General features: G+C 36.6%; 1 protein-coding gene across 29 annotated transcripts in view; it reads left to right on the top strand.

The window, feature by feature from the left end:
• LOC125664538 (myosin-11-like) overlaps nt 1–19,259 on the top strand; it is an 89,289-nt gene that overhangs the window by 48,899 nt on the left and 21,131 nt on the right. For 10 of the 29 annotated variants that reach the window (XM_056152837.1, XM_048897325.2, XM_056152834.1 and 7 more), the window contains 8 exons: nt 446–466; nt 1,313–1,396; nt 2,892–2,999; nt 3,364–3,402; nt 4,054–4,083; nt 11,247–11,404; nt 15,678–15,843; nt 16,420–16,452. In XM_056152837.1, the coding sequence (XP_056008812.1) occupies nt 446–466; nt 1,313–1,396; nt 2,892–2,999; nt 3,364–3,402; nt 4,054–4,083; nt 11,247–11,404; nt 15,678–15,843; nt 16,420–16,452 (639 nt within the window). The remainder of the gene's footprint in view (nt 1–445; nt 467–1,312; nt 1,397–2,891; nt 3,000–3,363; nt 3,403–4,053; nt 4,084–11,246; nt 11,405–15,677; nt 15,844–16,419; nt 16,453–19,259) is intronic. The other 19 variants (XM_056152848.1, XM_056152853.1, XM_056152856.1 and 16 more) reach the window with 10 other exon arrangements.

Raw genomic sequence — 19,259 nt, 5'->3', positions numbered from 1 at the left:
CCGACTTGAAAAATGTGGGTCGGAGTACATCAAACAAAATTTTTTTTAATGATGGTCTTGTCTGACATGTAGCTGGTGGAGATGATATTTTTAATCTGTTGAAGAAATTGATTAGATATTGGGAGGTTCAGGCATCTGTAATTATTGGGGAATAGAGCGTTAAAGTCATTTCAATACTGAATCATTGTGACAGTCTTTTTTGCTAGCTCATTATTCTTTATATACATATTTATAGAAGTATTAAATCTTATACTATTCTTTATATACAATCATGTAGCTGTTTAAAAAGTATATCTTTAGAAGTATTAGATTTTATTCTATGTGTAATCGAGCTTGTTCATTTTCATTATCATCGTCATTATCACCGTCATCGTTGTGATCTTCATCGTCATTATCATCATCTGACAAATGTAAAACTTGCTGTATTTTGCCTTTTGACCTGAAGGAGGAATTTCCTAACTTGAGAGTAAGTCTCCTTCTTTCTGTCTGCTTGTTATAGTCTGTAATGTACCCTGCCCCGTACAATCTCTGTGTGGAATCTACAGAGATACGGAGCCCCGGGGAATTTGTCTATCACTCACGCTGTAGTGCAGTCTATGATATGTTTTCTCATCGTTTCTTACCTCGCTTGTTGACGTCGGATATTAGATGTGCAGTAGAGTAGTCTAATTGTTGCCATCAGTATGTGCGAGATCCAGATTATTTCTAATTATATTCACTCTCGGTGTTGTCATTTGGTAAATATGAACATGGTATATTATGAAATTGATTGATTTACTTTATATATGAACAATTTATTCTCGCATTATTTCTTTGTCAACATGACAAGTAATCAATGCTTTATTCTCTTTTTAAGCCTCTTGAAAATAAAATCATAGTTATCATATCTTTTAAATAACTAATATGCTATTGCAATATGATTTGTTAAAATTGCTTTATCTTATGAAACATTAATGACAAATTCTTACCAAGATTATTAATGGCACTATACAATATCTGTGTAATCAATCTCCAATGACTAATAGCTAATGTCTTTGTAAAGAAGAAATTTGTCCAATAGTGTATTAGCAAGATTGAAAATTAGCATGTTGAATTATTTGCATTTCTACTAAGACTTGAAATGTGTAGTTTTCTTTTTGTGTTATTTTTAGAAAGAATTTAAACAATTTTCCCTAGTTGTGAACTAAATTTATACATACAATACATATATCTGTAGTTGTATAGCAGAGAGCCTGAAAAACTGATTGATTTATGGATTTGTACCTTGACCTTTATTATTTCGTGACCTTGTGACCTTTATTGAATTTGACAGGTGTGGAGTCAGGTGAGGTCCCTGATGGAGAAGAATGCCAGCTTAGAGGCCGCCAAGAGGAGTCTGGAGGACGAACTAGAAAGGGTATTGATAAAACCAATCAATGATCCAATCAATTAGTCAACAGACCAATCAATAATCAAATCAATCAATGATACAATCAATCAGTCAACAGATCATTCAATAATCAAACCAATCAATGATACAATCAATCAGTCAACAGATCAATCAATCATCAAATCCATCAATCAACAGATCAATAATCAAATCAATCAATGATACAATCAATCATCAAATCCATCAATCAATAATCAAATTCATCAATCAATGATACAATCAATCAGTCAACAGATCAATCAATGATCCAATCAATCAGTCAACAGATCAATCAATGATACAATCAATCAGTCAACAGATCAATCAATGATACAATCAATCAGTCAACAGATCAATCAATAATCCAATCAATCAGTCAACAGATCAATCAATAATCCAATCAATCAGTCAACAGATCAATCAATGATACAATCAGTCAACAGATCAATCAATGATACAATCAATCAATGATACAATCAATCAGTCAACAGATCAATCAATGATACAATCAATCAGTCAACAGATCAATCAATGATACAATCAATCAGTCAGCAGATCAATCAATAATCAAATAAATCAATCAATAATCAAATTCATCAATCAATGATACAATCAATCAGTCAACAGATCAATCAATGATCCAATCAATCAGTCAACAGATCAATCAATGATACAATCAATCAGTCAACAGATCAATCAATGATACAATCAATCAGTCAACAGATCAATCAATAATCCAATCAATCAGTCAACAGATCAATCAATAATCCAATCAATCAGTCAACAGATCAATCAATGATACAATCAGTCAACAGATCAATCAATGATACAATCAATCAATGATACAATCAATCAGTCAACAGATCAATCAATGATACAATCAATCAGTCAACAGATCAATCAATGATACAATCAATCAGTCAGCAGATCAATCAATAATCAAATCAATCAATGATACAATCAATCAGTCAACAGATCAATCAATGATACAATCAATCAGTCAACAGATCAATCAATAATCAAATCAATCAATGATACAATCAATTAGTCAACAGATCAATCAATGATACAATCAGTCAACAGATCAATCAATGATACAATCAATCAGTCAACAGATCAATCAATGATACAATCAATCAGTTAACAGATCAATCAATCATCAAATCCATCAATCAATAATCAAATTCATCAATCAATAATCAAATCAATCTATCAATAATCAAATCAACAAACAGATTCAAACTTAAAATGACTGAGAACAAATGATTTTGATTATAGTTTGATAGATGAAACAGTTGGAGTAAAGTTTTTGAATAGAAATCTTAGAATCCTGGAAACTTTTTAAAAGTCATGTAACAAAAAGTGATAATGAATTCATGATATAGAATTTTGATTTTGAAGGAAATAGAATACATATAATAAAATGTAACGGTAAGGTTTTTTTCCCAGTAATTTGTAAATTGTAATGTCTGTTCTGTTACAGAAAAATTCCACCACAAAGTATGCAGAGACGACCCTGTCTCAGGCTTCAGCCAATCACGAAGCAGCTCTTAAAACTGTCCAGACCAAGGCCGACACCGCGGAGAAAAAGGTTTGTTGTGTGGCCTTCTGGGAAGCCATCGTCAACATCCTGAAATGTCATGCACACAACTCACACTCTATCATCGTTTCCTTTTTAAAATTCCTTTAAACATTTAATTACTTTATGTGTTTTATTTTGAGTAAAAAGTTGTTTTAATTTTCTATGCATGGTTTCATTCAAGATTGTGCTTGATACCACACAATGTGTTAACTCCAATGTCACCGAGTTGTTGGCTAATGCTGTTAGTTTATGTGGCTCACAGTTTAGTTCCATTAACAATTGTTTCATTCTTTAACATTCATTGCCTGGCTAGCTAGGTCCTCACCTTGGCTGACCTTTGACCCCATATTCTTACATAGGGTTACATTTGTAGGTGTTTTGGAGCAGGCGTAGCGCACCAGTGCAGATAAGGGTCAGTGGTGTTGTACTTATACTTAGTTAGCACTGTATATACAGCAGTATAAAGCTTACTGATGCAGCTCTCTAATTATTCAGAGATTTCTTCCTAATCAGTATTATTGTTTATAAGTTTTTCCTAATCAGTATAATTGTTTATAAGTTTTTCTTACTTCAGCATAATAAATAAGTCTAATGACTTTCAGTACAGCTTTGATATTTACATTCTTACACCATGTTTATCCCAAAGAACATTCACAATGAAAAGGAATATATACAAGTACATTTACCGATACTCTTTTAGATAAAGGACCTCTGAATAATTTTTTTCTTGCCAGAATCTTTATGTTTTCCATGCATCCTTATGCAGTGCATCTAAAGATCTGAGTTTTAATGTTCATGTCATAAAATCCAAACTGAAATCACCCCCCCACTCCCCCCAAAACAAAATACAGTAACAAAATAGCAAGCCTAATGTCAAAAGATTCTACAAATGTGTACAAACTCTGGCTCTGATATCACAACAGAATATTGTCAAAAGATTCTACAATTGGGATAAATATGGTGCAAAGTAAATGGCAGTGCTGCTTTATAAGTGGAGAAATATTTGTATACCTGAATTCCTCCCCATCATAACCATGGTAACCTGCTAATGTTCTTATTTAAGGAAACCAAAGCTAAACCTTTTCTGATTAAAGTAAGTAGGCACCACTGTGAAGCTCTCTTCTAGACGTGACTCTGTTACTCCCATCTCTAATCCTGCTTAGTACGACACTACTGAAACCTGTATGCATTGTGAGGGAGGGCCCAGTGTATACAAAATGTGTTGTTAGTAGATTTCTATATGAGGGAGGGCCCAGTGAATACAGAGTGTGTTGTTAGTAGATTTCTATGTGAGGGAGGGAGGGCCCAGTGAATACAGAGTGTGTTGTTAGTAGATTTCTATGTGAGGGAGGGAGGGCCCAGTGTATACAAAATGTGTTGTTAGTAGATTTCTATGTGAGGGAGGGCCCAGTGAATACAGAGTGTGTTGTTAGTAGATTTCTATGTGAGGGAGGGCCCAGTGTATACAGAGTGTGTTGTTAGTAGATTTCTATGTGAGGGAGGGAGGGCCCAGTGAATACAGAGTGTGTTGTTAGTAGATTTCTATGTGAGGGAGGACCCAGTGTATACAGAGTGTGTTGTTAGTAGATTTCTATGTGAGGGAGGGCCCAGTGAATACAGAGTGTGTTGTTAGTAGATTTCTATATGAGGGAGGGCCCAGTGAATACAGAGTGTGTTGTTAGTAGATTTCTATGTGAGGGAGGGCCCGGTGAATACAGAGTGTGTTGTTAGTAGATTTCTATGTGAGGGAGGGCCCAGTGAATACAGAGTGTGTTGTTAGTAGATTTCTATGTGAGGGAGGACCCAGTGAATACAGAGTGTGTTGTTAGTAGATTTCTATGTGAGGGAGGGCCCAGTGTATACAGAATGTGTTGTTAGTAGATTTCTATGTGAGGGAGGACCCAGTGGATACAGAGTGTGTTGTTAGTAGATTTCTATGTGAGGGAGGGAGGGAGGGCCCAGTGTATACAGAGTGTGTTGTTAGTAGATTTCTATGTGAGGGAGAGAGGGCCCAGTGAATACAGAGTGTGTTGTTAGTAGATTTCTATGTGAGGGAGGACCCAGTGAATACAGAGTGTGTTGTTAGTAGATTTCTATGTGAGGGAGGACCCAGTGTATACAGAGTGTGTTATTAGTAGATTTCTATGTGAGGGAGGGCCCAGTGTATACAGAATGTGTTGTTAGTAGATTTCTATGTGAGGGAGGACCCAGTGTATACAGAGTGTGTTGTTAGTAGATTTCTATGTGAGGGAGGGCCCAGTGAATACAGAGTGTGTTGTTAGTAGATTTCTATGTGAGGGAGGGCCCAGTGAATACAGAGTGTGTTGTTAGTAGATTTCTATGTGAGGGAGGGAGGGAGGGCCCAGTGTATACAGAGTGTGTTGTTAGTAGATTTCTATGTGAGGGAGAGAGGGCCCAGTGAATACAGAGTGTGTTGTTAGTAGATTTCTATGTGAGGGAGGGCCCAGTGAATACAGAGTGTGTTGTTAGTAGATTTCTATGTGAGGGAGGGCCCAGTGTATACAGAGTGTGTTGTTAGTAGATTTCTATGTGAGGGAGGGAGGGCCCAGTGAATACAGAGTGTGTTGTTAGTAGATTTCTATGTGAGGGAGGACCCAGTGAATACAGAGTGTGTTGTTAGTAGATTTCTATGTGAGGGAGGGCCCAGTGAATACAGAGTGTGTTGTTGGTAGATTTCTATGTGAGGGAGGGCCCAGTGAATACAGAGTGTGTTGTTAGTAGATTTCTATGTGAGGGAGGGAGGGCCCAGTGTATACAGAGTGTGTTGTTAGTAGATTTCTATGTGAGGGAGGGCCCAGTGAATACAGAGTGTGTTGTTAGTAGATTTCTATGTGAGGGAGGACCCAGTGAATACAGAGTGTGTTGTTAGTAGATTTCTATGTGAGGGAGGGCCCAGTGTATACAGAGTGTGTTGTTAGTAGATTTCTATGTGAGGGAGGGCCCGGTGAATACAGAGTGTGTTGTTAGTAGATTTCTATATGAGGGAGGACCCAGTGGATACAGAGTGTGTTGTTAGTAGATTTCTATGTGAGGGAGGGCCCAGTGTATACAGAGTGTGTTGTTAGTAGATTTCTATGTGAGGGAGGGAGGGCCCAGTGTATACAGAGTGTGTTGTTAGTAGATTTCTATGTGAGGGAGGGAGGGCCCAGTGTATACAGAGTGTGTTGTTAGTAGATTTCTATGTGAGGGAGGGCCCAGTGTATACAGAGTGTGTTGTTAGTAGATTTCTATGTGAGGGAGGGAGGGCCCAGTGTATACAGAGTGTGTTGTTAGTAGATTTCTATGTGAGGGAGGGAGGGCCCAGTGAATACAGAGTGTGTTGTTAGTAGATTTCTATGTGAGGGAGGACCCAGTGAATACAGAGTGTGTTGTAAGTAGATTTCTATGTGAGGGAGGGCCCAGTGTATACAGAGTGTGTTGTTAGTAGATTTCTATGTGAGGGAGGGCCCGGTGAATACAGAGTGTGTTGTTAGTAGATTTCTATGTGAGGGAGGGCCCAGTGAATACAGAGTGTGTTGTTAGTAGATTTCTATGTGAGGGAGGGCCCAGTGAATACAGAGTGTGTTGTTAGTAGATTTCTATGTGAGGGAGGGCCCAGTGAATACAGAGTGTGTTGTTAGTAGATTTCTATGTGAGGGAGGGCCCGGTGAATACAGAGTGTGTTGTTACTAGATTTCTATATGAGGGAGGACCCAGTGGATACAGAGTGTGTTGTTAGTAGATTTCTATGTGAGGGAGGGAGGGCCCAGTGTATACAGAGTGTGTTATTAGTAGATTTCTATGTGAGGGAGGACCCAGTGTATACAGAATGTGTTGTTAGTAGATTTCTATGTGAGGGAGGGCCCGGTGAATACAGAGTGTGTTGTTAGTAGATTTCCGTACCATGATCAGTATTAGACATATGCAGTTTCGTTTTTGTAATTCCTTGTCGTTATTTATGTACTTGTATTTGATGCATATAGCATACTGCAAAATTCAAGTCATCCCATGAAATCGTAAAAAATTATTAGAGGATTAAACATTCTTTTTGAAGAATATATCGATGTATAAACTATGGACATTTTACTCACAAACTGAATGAAAGTGCAAAGCACTTTTAAAGTTTTATGTTAGGTTTGTGAGTAAAATACCCAGAAAACGTTTATACATCGATAAATTCTTCAAAAAGAATGTTGGATTCTTATAATTCCAATTCGTTCCCAGTATTATCAATTTAAAAAATTTGAATAGTTTCCCTGCACTATGTGTGATTTGTTTTCAGTCGAGTATGTATACATACTCCTAGCGTTTTTTGATTTATTGATGTGTAAATTCTCATTTAGATTTATTTTTGTCCAATCAAAAAAACTGTAATAAATAATATTGGAATTATTATAGGATGAAACATTCTTTTTGAAGAATTTATCGATGTGTAAACTCCGGACATTTTACTCACAAACTGAATAAAAGTGCGAAGCACTTTTATGTTAAGTTTGTGAGTATAATGTCCAGAGTTTACACATCGATAAATTCTTCAAAAAGAATGTTCGATTCTTATAATTCCAAGTCATTCACTTTATTAACAATTGCAAAAATTTGAATAGTTTCCCCGCACTATGTTATTTGTTTTCAGGCGTGTATGAATACATCGCATTTTTCGGATTTATTGATGTGTAAACTCTTGTTCAGCTTTATTTTTATCCAGTTTTTATCCAATCAAAACAAGTGTAATAAATAACATTGGAATTATATGATATTCAGTTTCAAGCGATTTTCAAGAAATTAGCAGACCATTGACTGTTTAATAGTTTTGATCTGTACTACAAATTTCAAGTTAGAATGAATCTGTACATGAATATCGCATTCAACTGGGCAGATCTGTAGATGCTATAAGGAGAATGAATCTGTACGTGAATATCGCAGTCAACTGGGCAGATCTGTAGATGCTATAAGGAGATGAATCTGTACGTGAATATCGCATTCAACTGGGCAGATCTGTAGATGCTATAAGGAGAATGAATCTGTACATGAATATCGCAGTCAACTGGGCAAATGTGTAGATGTGATAAAAGTAGACCAATTTAGAAGGAAAACATTAAATGTAGGAGTAAATCATTGAAAGTGTATATGGCATATTGTGACAGTCTTATTGATGTAGTGTGTTTTCATGAATGGGCATGAAGTTTATTTTATATATATATATATATATATATATATATATATATATATATATATATAAAGCACTGAAGAACCAACAACATTCAGTATCCAAAACTGTCGGATCTATATTAAATAGATACAATGGTCAGGGAAAATAATTATATAAAGCACTAGAATGACCAACGACATGAACAATTGGAATTGTCAAATTTTCGGGACAACCTGTCCCTTCGTCAGAACGGGAAAGGATTACATTATGGAAAAAACACAAATATAATTAACAATAAGCACTAAAGCTACACTATAAAACTAGCTAAACACTTTTCTAGCGGATTTCAGCATTTCGCAAATTCTATGGTCGTTATAACGATCTAGTTCGTCAATACAACCTCGCATTGGGTCAAATGCTGTCTGACGTGTTTCATACCGATTGTTAAGCCGTTCTTGGCACACTGATTTGACTGCGGATAACTCCGTTTACCTGATCAGGATATGGGGCTCACGACGGGTGTGACCGGTCAACAGGGGATGCTTACTCCTCCTAGGCACCTGATCCCACCTCTGGTGTGTCCAGGGGTCCGTGTTTGCCCAACTATCTACTTTGTATTGCTTGTTGGAGTTATGAGATTGATCACTGTTCGTTATCTTCACCTTGCATGTTGCAGGCTCTGTTATTAACTCACAAAAGAATAAGAATCAGAGCGTGAACTCATCATGTCTGGTCACTGTGGTATCAGTTGGTAAAGTGTGAAATTCATTAATGGACGAACTAACTTGGCCGATCAAAAGGTGAAACAATTAATCCGTACATCGTGGTATTTTCCCCTAGATCAAACTATTGAAAATCTAAATTTCAGATAATAGTAAATGAAATTGGTGTAATGTCTAAACTATTGGTTACTTGTAAGAAACTAAAAATGGAAATATATTGATGAGTGCCAACGATGTTGGCAGTGCTGGTACTGCTATGCATCCAGTTGGTGAAGCAAGGCGATGTATCATTGGTAATATGAGGCGGTACGCAGATATCTTAAGAGAAATAAAGTTATGAGAAATAAACCGTTGTCGTTGATCAGAGGGAGAATAACATTGTCATATCAGGAATAGGTTTAGCCAATGTTCATTCTGGCAAAGTCAATCATTTGTTCATGCTGTTAGGACAGAATGACTTTCCCGTCCTGACGAAGGGACAGGTTGTCCCGAAAATTTGACAATTCGAATTGTTCATGTCGTTGGTCATTCTAGTCTTTATATATAGATGTAGATAGATGTGTATAATCTGATTAAGATTTTTAAGGAGGTATACTACATCATCATAATGGCTGACTTCCTTTTAAAACATGAATGAATATTATAAATACCAGCAATATTTGATGTTTATTTTAAAATTTGATTGTCAGTTGGGTAGCTCTGTAAATTGCTGATCTGTAGATCCTGTGTACGAGTCCAGCAGGGGTTTTAATTTTTTTTCTAGATAACATTCTACTAGAACTGCATTATTTAAAACTAAATATAAATTTGAAACTTTTTAATTTCAAAATATTATTTTGCATATCCTTTACTTCCATCCATATAAGATTTCTCTGGTCTGTCATCCATCCTTAATACAGTTACTACAAATTCACAACAAAGTATTCCTATCACTACTACAGATTCACAGCAAAGTAATCCTATCACTACTACAAATTCACAACAAAGTAATCCTATCACTGCTACAAATTCACAACAAAGCATTCATATCACTGCTACAAATTCACAACAAAGCCATCATATCACTGCTACAAATTCACAACAAAGTAGTCCTATCACTGCTACAAATTCACAACAAAGTAATCCTGTCACTGCTACAAATTCACAACAAAGTATTCCTATCACTGCTACAAATTCACAACAAAGTAATCCTGTCACTGCTACAAATTCACAACAAAGTAATCCTATCACTGCTACAAATTCACAACAAAGTAATCCTATCACTACTACAAACTCACAACAAAGTAATCCTATCACTACTACAAATTCACAACAAAATAATCCTATCACTGCTACAAATTCACAACAAAGTAATCCTATCACTGCTACAAATTCACAACAAAGTAATCCTATCACTACTACAAACTCACAACAAAGTAATCATATCACTGCTACAAATTCACAACAAAGTAATCCTATCACTACTACAAACTCACAACAAAGTAATCCTATCACTACTACAAATTCACAACAAAATAATCCTATCACTGCTACAAATTCACAACAAAGTAATCCTATCACCGCTACAAATTCACAACAAAGCATTCCTATCACTACTACAAATTCACAACAAAGTAGTCCTATCACTGCTACAAATTAACAACAAAACATTCATATCACTGCTACAAATTCACAACAAAGTATTCCTATCACTGCTACAGATTCACAACAAAGTAATCCTATCACTGCTACAAACTCACAACAAAGTAATCCTATCACTGCTACAAACTCACAACAAAGTAATCCTATCACTGCTACAAATTCACAACAAAGTAATCCTATCACTACTACAAATTCACAACAAAGTAATCCTATCACTACTACAGATTCACAACAAAGCATTCATATCACTGCTACAAATTCACAACAAAGCATTCATATCACTGCTCATGATCAAACAACATGTAAACTGGATAAGGTGTTTTTTCTAGATGGAGGACTAAATTTTAGTGTGTGTTTTTGTTGCTTTTCTTTCACATTAGTATGTTATAGCAGGGCTAGTGTACAATGTTTGCTAGTTAATACAGTGTCTTACTGATGTGCTATTATATCATGGTTAAGTAATTACACTTAATCATAACTTGGGCATCATTTTGACTCATCTCTTAATATTTCAAACATCACAGCTTTTCACAAATTGTATCTTTAATCACAGGTGCGCACCACACAACCAACATTTGTTGTTCACAATTAAATAAAAAATATGGCACACACCTTTTTTTTTTTTTAACTTTTATTCCTAATAAAAATATTTGGCACACCCTTTTTCTTGAAATTGATGCTTTTTGTGGATATATGTTCTGAATCTTGCAATCCCTTAATATCTAATGACCTTTGCCCTTTCAGGCTGAAAAGCTTCAGCATGATTTAGATGGTGTGACCTTCAAATTAAAGACAGTGGAACATCAGCTAAGTCAGGCAGAGGAACTGAAAAACGAACTTCAAGACAAAAAAGAACAAGTCGCTACGCTAAGAAACCAACTGGAGGCCGAGAAACTGCAGAGGTGAGTTCAACAGGGCCATGTTAAATTCCTCTGTGAAGCCCAAGGGGACAGGTAGACTGTCTGTCTGTCAGTCCCTCTACACTAGTGAAGCCTGAGGGGACAGGTAGTCTATCTGTCTGTCAGTCCCTCTACACTAGTGAAGCCTGAGGGGACAGGTAGACTGTCTGTATGTCTGTCCCTCTACACTAGTGAAGTCTGAGGGGACAGGTAGTCTGTCTGTCTGTCTGTCAGTCCCTCTACACTAGTGAAGCCTGAGGGGACAGGTTGTCTGTCTGTCTGTCTGTCTGTCAGTCCCTCTACACTAGTGAAGCCCAAGGGGACAGGTAGTCTGTCTGTCTGTCAGTCCCTCTACACTAGTGAAGCCTGAGGGGACAGGTAGTCTGTCTGTCAGTCCCTCTACACTAGTGAAGCCTGAGGGGACAGGTAGTCTGTCTATGTGTCTGTCCCTCTACACTAGTGAAGCCTGAGGGGACAGGTAATCTGTCTGTCTATCTGTCAGTCTGTCTGTCCCTCTACACTAGTGAAGCCTGAGGGGACAGGTAGTCTGTCTGTCTGTCTGTCTGTCAGTCCCTCTACACTAGTGAAGCCTGAGGGGACAGGTTAGTCTGTCTGTCTGTCCCTCTACACTAGTGAAGCCTGAGGGGACAGGTAGTCTGTCTGTCCCTCTACACTAGTGAAGCCTGAGGGGACAGGTAGTCTGTCTGTCTGTCAGTCCCTCTACACTAGTGAAGCCTGAGGGGACAGGTAATCTGTCTGTCTGTCAGTCCCTCTACACTAGTGAAGCCTGAGGGGACAGGTAGTCTCAATACATAGTTCATTACTTAGTATCCTCCTTAGCAAATTGTGTATGTTCAGTCTGCATATTAACCCGAAATGTTTACCGTACAAATCGTATCAGTTATTATTATCAGTGCCATTGCATAAGCTATGTTATATGTTTGCTAAACAATCGACAAGGAGCAGATTCAGTAACTAGTCTCATGTCACAGTAAAGACTGGTGTCTATGTTAGAAGTGCAGGTGCACTTTTGGTATTTTGTGTCTATCTAGTGTCATTATGATCAAGAGGAATAGCCTTGTGTATGATCAGGTGGAATAGCCTTGTTGTGTATGATCAGGTGGAATAGTCTTGTTGTGTATGATCAGGTGGAATAGTCTTGCTGTGTATGATCAGGAGGAATAACTTTGCTGTGTATGATCAGGTGGAATAACCTTGTTGTATATGATCAGGAGGAATAACCTTGTTGTATATGATCAGGAGGAATAGTCTTGTTGTGTATGATCAGGAGGAATAGTCTTGTTGTGTATGATCAGGAGGAATAGTCTTGTTGTGTATGATCAGGAGGAATAACCTTGTTGTGTATGATCAGGAGGAATAGTCTTGTTGTGTATGATCAGGAAGAATAGTCTTGTTGTGTATGATCAGGAGGAATAGCTTTGTTGTGTATGATCAGGAGGAATAACTTTGTTGTGTATGATCAGGAGGAATAGTCTTGTTGTGTATGATCAGGAGGAATAGCCTTGTTGTGTATGATCAGGAAGAATAGTCTTGTTGTGTATGATCAGGAGGAATAACTTTGTTGTGTATGATCAGGAAGAATAGTCTTGTTGTGTATGATCAGGAGGAATAACTTTGTTGTGTATGATCAGGAGGAATAACTTTGTTGTGTATGATCAGGAGGAATAGTCTTGTTGTGTATGATCAGGAGGAATAGCCTTGTTGTGTATGATCAGGAGGAATAGTCTTGTTGTGTATGATCAGGAGGAATAACTTGGCTGTGTATGATCAGGTGGAATAACCTTGTTGTGTATGATCAGGAAGAATAGTCTTGTTGTGTATGATCAGGAGGAATAGCCTTGTTGTGTATGATCAGGAGGAATAGCTTTGTTGTGTATGATCAGGAGGAATAACCTTGTTGTGTATGATCAGGAGGAATAGTTTTGTTGTGTATGATCAGGAGGAATAGTCTTGTTGTGTATGATCAGGAGGAATAGTCTTGTTGTGTATGATCAGGAGGAATAACTTTGTTGTGTATGATCAGGAGGAATAACTTTGCTGTGTATGATCAGGAGGAATAACTTTGTTTTGTATGATCAGGAGGAATAACTTTGTTGTGTATGATCAGGAAGAATAGCTTGGTTGTGTATGATCAGGAGGAATAGTCTTGTTGTGTATGATCAGGAGGAATAGTCTTGTTGTGTATGATCAGGAGGAATAACTTGGCTGTGTATGATCAGGAGGAATAGTTTTGTTGTGTATGATCAGGAGGAATAGTCTTGTTGTGTATGATCAGGAGGAATAACCTTGTTGTATATGATCAGGAAGAATAGTTTTGTTGTGTATGATCAGGAAGAATAGTCTTGTTGTGTATGATCAGGAGGAATAGTCTTGTTGTGTATGATCAGGAAGAATAGTTTTGTGTATGATCAGGAGGAATAACTTTGCTGTGTATGGTCAGGAGGAATAACCTTGTTGTGTATGATCAGGAGGAATAACTTTGCTGTATATGATCAGGAGGAATAGCCTTGTTGTATATGATCAGGAGGAATAACCTTGTTGTGTATGATCAGGAGGAATAGCTTTGCTGTGTATGATCAGGAGGAATAGCTTTGCTGTGTATGATCAGGAGGAATAGTCTTGTGTATGATCAGGAGGAATAACCTTGTTGTGTATGATCAGGAGGAATAGTTTTGTTGTGTATGATCAGGAAGAATAGTCTTGTTGTGTATGATCAGGAGGAATAGTCTTGTTGTGTATGATCAGGAGGAATAACCTTGTTGTGTATGATCATGAGGAATAGCCTTGTTGTGTATGATCAGGAGGAATAGTTTTGTTGTGTATGATCAGGAAGAATAGTCTTGTTGTGTATGATCAGGAGGAATAACCTTGTTGTGTATGATCATGAGGAATAGCCTTGTTGTGTATGATCAGGAGGAATAGTCTTGTTGTGTATGATCAGGAGGAATAGCTTGGTTGTGTATGATCAGGAGGAATAGTCTTTTTGTGTATGATCAGGAGGAATAGCCTTGTTGTGTATGATCAGGAGGAATAACCTTGTTGTGTATGATCAGGAGGAATAGTCTTGTTGTGTATGATCAGGAGGAATAGTCTTGTTGTGTATGATCAGGAGGAATAGCTTGGTTGTGTATGATCAGGAGGAATAGTCTTTTTGTGTATGATCAGGAGGAATAGCCTTGTTGTGTATGATCAGGAGGAATAACTTTGCTGTGTATGATCAGGAGGAGTAGCTTTGTTGTGTATGATCAGGAGGAATAGCTTTGTTGTATATGATCAGGAGGAATAACCTTGTTGTGTATGATCAGGAGGAATAACTTTGTTTTGTATGATCAGGAGGAATAACTTTGTTGTGTATGATCAGGAAGAATAGCTTGGTTGTGTATGATCAGGAGGAATAGTCTTGTTGTGTATGATCAGGAGGAATAACCTTGTGTATGATCAGGAGGAATAACTTTGTTTTGTATGATCAGGAGGAATAACTTTGTTGTGTATGATCAGGAAGAATAGCTTGGTTGTGTATGATCAGGAGGAATAGTCTTGTTGTGTATGATCAGGAAGAATAGTCTTGTTGTGTATGATCAGGAAGAATAGCTTTGTTGTGTATGATCAGGAAGAATAGCTTGGTTGTGTATGATCAGGAAGAATAGTCTTTTTGTGTATGATCAGGAGGAATAGCCTTGTTGTGTATGATCAGGAAAAATAGCTTGGTTGTGTATGATCAGGAGGAATAGTCTTTTTGTGTATGATCAGGAGGAATAGCCTTGTTGTGTATGATCAGGAAGAATAGCTTGGTTGTGTATGATCAGGAAGAATAGTCTTGTTGTGTATGATCAGGAAGAATAGCTTGGTTGTGTATGATCATGAGGAATAGTCTTTTTGTGTATGATCAGGAGGAATAGCCTTGTTGTGGATAATTTTGTTGCTGATGGCTGGTGTCCCAAAATTATACATAGATAATGTTCTCGCAAATAAAATGTGATGTACATGTACAGTAAGGAATGAATAAATTGCTTGTTGATTTGTCAATTGTAAATCCGATATACAGTCAAACCTCATTATTTTGAACTCGATAGGACCAAGAAAAAACTTTGAGATGTCCGAGGATTTGAGATATTGAGGGTTAAATACTTAAAGAATACGTGGTTGGCACTTCCGAATCACTTTGATATATCCATGGTATTCGAGATATCGGTGTTCGAGATGCAGAAGTTCAGCTGTGTCGGTGTATCTCTTAATTTCAAAACATTTATTGCAGAACACTGTTAGATCAGACTATGGCAGAATTAAAACACCAGGTGTCACTACTAAAGTCGCGGGAATCTAAAGTCATGGATCAGAATCGGGAATTACAACACACAATGATTGACATGGAAACCAAACTGGATGATATGCATGAACGGAATCAGACAGCTCTAGAAATGGTATGTCATGCATCATTGATTTGGTTGATTTCTTAATTAGATGTAAGATTGTAGGGAGGAGTAAGGCCTTTTTTTTAAAGCAACATTAAAAGCATGTTACAAACACATAATAAATGCTAGGATTCACATATTGTGTAGAGTTGCTTTCTATATGTTATGCATGAGTCAAAATAATACAGTGTAGCCTAAATATTTGTACCATATTAACGTAATTTGCTATGAATGAAATGTTCAGTTATGTACCATGTTTTAGAAACTGCTTTATGGAATAACTGTGCTGATTTGGAAGTAAATTTTAACGGAACTGTTTTTAAACCAAAAAAATTGGGAAAGCCATAACTGGAAAGTTAAATTATGCCTGTAAAATTAACTCTTGTGTTTACCGGGGTCAGCACAATGACTGGGTCAGCACAAAGTGTTTATGCTTTGGGATTTTCTTGGGTGGGGTTTTAAAAGTTTTGCATTTTTTAGATTGAAAAAGGATATATTTGGATTAGGGGTGGGGTGTTGTGGGTTATTTTTAGGATGGAGCTTGAGGGATATTTTGTGTGTTTATTCTCTGTTTTCACGCCTCAGGACTCTGTGAACTGGGAGGAGAACGGTGTTGAGGTATATCAGTGGTACTGCCAAGAGTATGCCAGGCAGTCACGCCAGCATCTGCTGGCAGCATGGCGACCATTCACCTTGTATAGAACGCTGGCAACCAGGCACACGTTTATAGAAATAGTCGCACAGAAATCAGTTTTACATTGAAGTCCTCATTTTGAATCTCGACATCTCACTCTGACAAGCATTGAATTTAATCTCTGCTCAAGCACTGATATAAATGTCTTTAAAAACTACAGTTTACTTACTCTGTATATTTTTTTTTCAGAAAAGAAACTCGCTGAAAACAAACGAGTTCTTTTCTCTTGAGATTTTTCTCCCGTCAGCTAGTGATTTTCTGCACAATGATTAATTCTGTAGATTTGTGTCTGGTTCCATTTCATAAATGCTTTAGTCACATACATCCTACTCATTGAAACAATTAATGCAAAAAGACTAAGACATTTTATAATATGTCATCAATTATCGTGTAATCCTCCTTATATTTCCAGTAGTCTATCATTCAATATTTATTAAGTGATTGACAGTTAATTTTTTAAAATAAAAGATCTACTCTTGTTTTTTTTTTTAAATTGTTTTTTTAATTGAAATTTTATTTTTAAAAAAAATTCATTGCAGGTTATTTTATATTAGTGTTTGATAAGAATTTATGAGAAAAATTCTGAAATCTTAGCTTTCTGCCTTAAAAATTGATATAATGCCAGGAAGCCCAGCCGAGATAGTGCAGTAGATGTATGGGTGCATGAGGCACTAAAGCATGCAGTTGTGATATGTTATATAGTGTGCATGTTATGTATCTCTCGGTGGTCTCCCCTTTCAGTAGATAACTTGTTATTTTTCTTTTCTTTTTCTACCCTTCACTGTGACAATCTGTCATGGATTGGAGATTTTCCATCAAGCTGTTACAGGTTGCATGTGCTTGTTTCATTCTTTTTCTGATCAGAATTCTGTCTGTCAGCTGTTCTCATTACTAGGTTACAGTTGTCAACACTCAACACAGAATATCCGCGTCTTGAAAAAAGTGAATTCAAATTTACTCTTCAGATGGCGACAGTTTGTGGAGTTATGGTTTGATAATACAACTACCCCTCTGTACTGCTTGTTTCATTGAGTTTTTAAAATATTGCCTGAATTCCTTAAGGGATTCGCATAGAAATGATTGGAAAATGATATATTTCAAACAAAAAGTAACATTATATACATGTACATATGTACAAATCAGGATAAGTTATGTGACATGATAATTCATAGTTACGTATGATCAAGAATAACCTAAATCTTTTCTGCATTAATTTCTGTCCTTCTATTGGGACACTTATAAAAATATTTTCCCAGCTTACACGGAATCTTTCGTTCCTGTAAATCAAATATAGACTCAAAATTGATCAAGTTTCAGTCAACAAGGTACTCAGACTATGAGATTTATTTCTCAGCGAGAGATCAAAAGTTAATTAAGCGTGAGTGTTGTGGAACATGAGCCTCTGTTTATCAGCAGCTGTCATTACAAAGCTGTGGGACTTTGTAAATTTTTAAAATATGGCAAAAGCTTTGTAATTACCATAATTGTTGTAAAAGTTCTGAATGATCAACGCCAATAAGCGAGTGAATGTTATTTTTTAATCTGAAATATCATGGATAGAATCATATGCATGTATATATTATCAGAAATTACGTTTTTGATTTGGCCTTCATGCTTCTTTCGTCCACAAGTTTTACAACAAATATGGCAGCTATCACATTGTTGAACATGAAGCATGCAGATCACGCTACATGGGCTAAATTTGGCATGATTTGAAAGATTTATGCTTAATGTGATGTGACAATTGCTAACTAATAACTTTGTCTGCGGATTGATTGAGCTTTAGAAATGTAATCCTTACGTGAACACAGTGAGAGAATATGTAGACGAATAATTGATTGTAGAATGCATGTATTTTGTAAATGACTTGGTAGTTGTAATAATTGAGCTTCCTGAGGTAGTTGTAATTATTGAGCTTCCTGAGGTAGTTGTAATTATTGAGCTTTCTGTGAGTATATAACCGTATCTTGTACAGTCTTTATTGCTGTATCAGTATTATGTCCTCTATATCATAGTGTCTGTAGCCATCACAAAATATAGAAGATCTAATGTAGTGTATGTATAAATCGTATATTTAATAATGCATGTGGTTATTATAGAACTTCCTTCACCGAGTCTGTAGTGATCGTGTCATGTAGTGTAGATGTGTTCTAGACCGGGAAGTATAAGTATTGTGCTTACAGAATAATGAATGGTATAAAATAAAAAATAAATTTCAGTTTTGAAGGTACATGAACTGCGACTCTTCACGCCAGCATGTGTTAGTGCATCATGAAACGTATGCCTGCGTGAAACATTGCAGCATGCTTTGTGAAGTGTGTTAGTCATCATGAAAAGTATGCCTGCGTGAAACATTGCAGTTCATACCTTCATGTATTTCAAAAATAAAATGTATTTGTTATATTTGCATTTTACTTTCATTTTTGTTGAAATTCCTAGCTGTTGAAACAGACTTACTATCTATCAACATTCATTCGCGCAAAAGAAAATGTTCACTCTGTAGTGTATTCATTAGGAAGTGGCCATCATTATAACAAAGGAAATAGCACTGGAAATGTAAATATATCATCGATGACGATAATTACTGTGTATGTCACGTGACTACCATTTGATTGATGACGATAATTACTGTGTATGTCACATGACTACCATTGATTGATGACGATAATTACTGTGTATGTCACGTGACTACCATTTGATTGATTGATTGATGACGATAATTACTCTGTAT

Source organism: Ostrea edulis, chromosome 1 (assembly GCF_947568905.1).
Source record: "Ostrea edulis chromosome 1, xbOstEdul1.1, whole genome shotgun sequence".
In the NCBI taxonomy this organism is placed as follows: Eukaryota; Metazoa; Mollusca; class Bivalvia; order Ostreida; family Ostreidae; genus Ostrea; species Ostrea edulis.
This window is presented reverse-complemented; position numbering and strand designations above follow the sequence as displayed.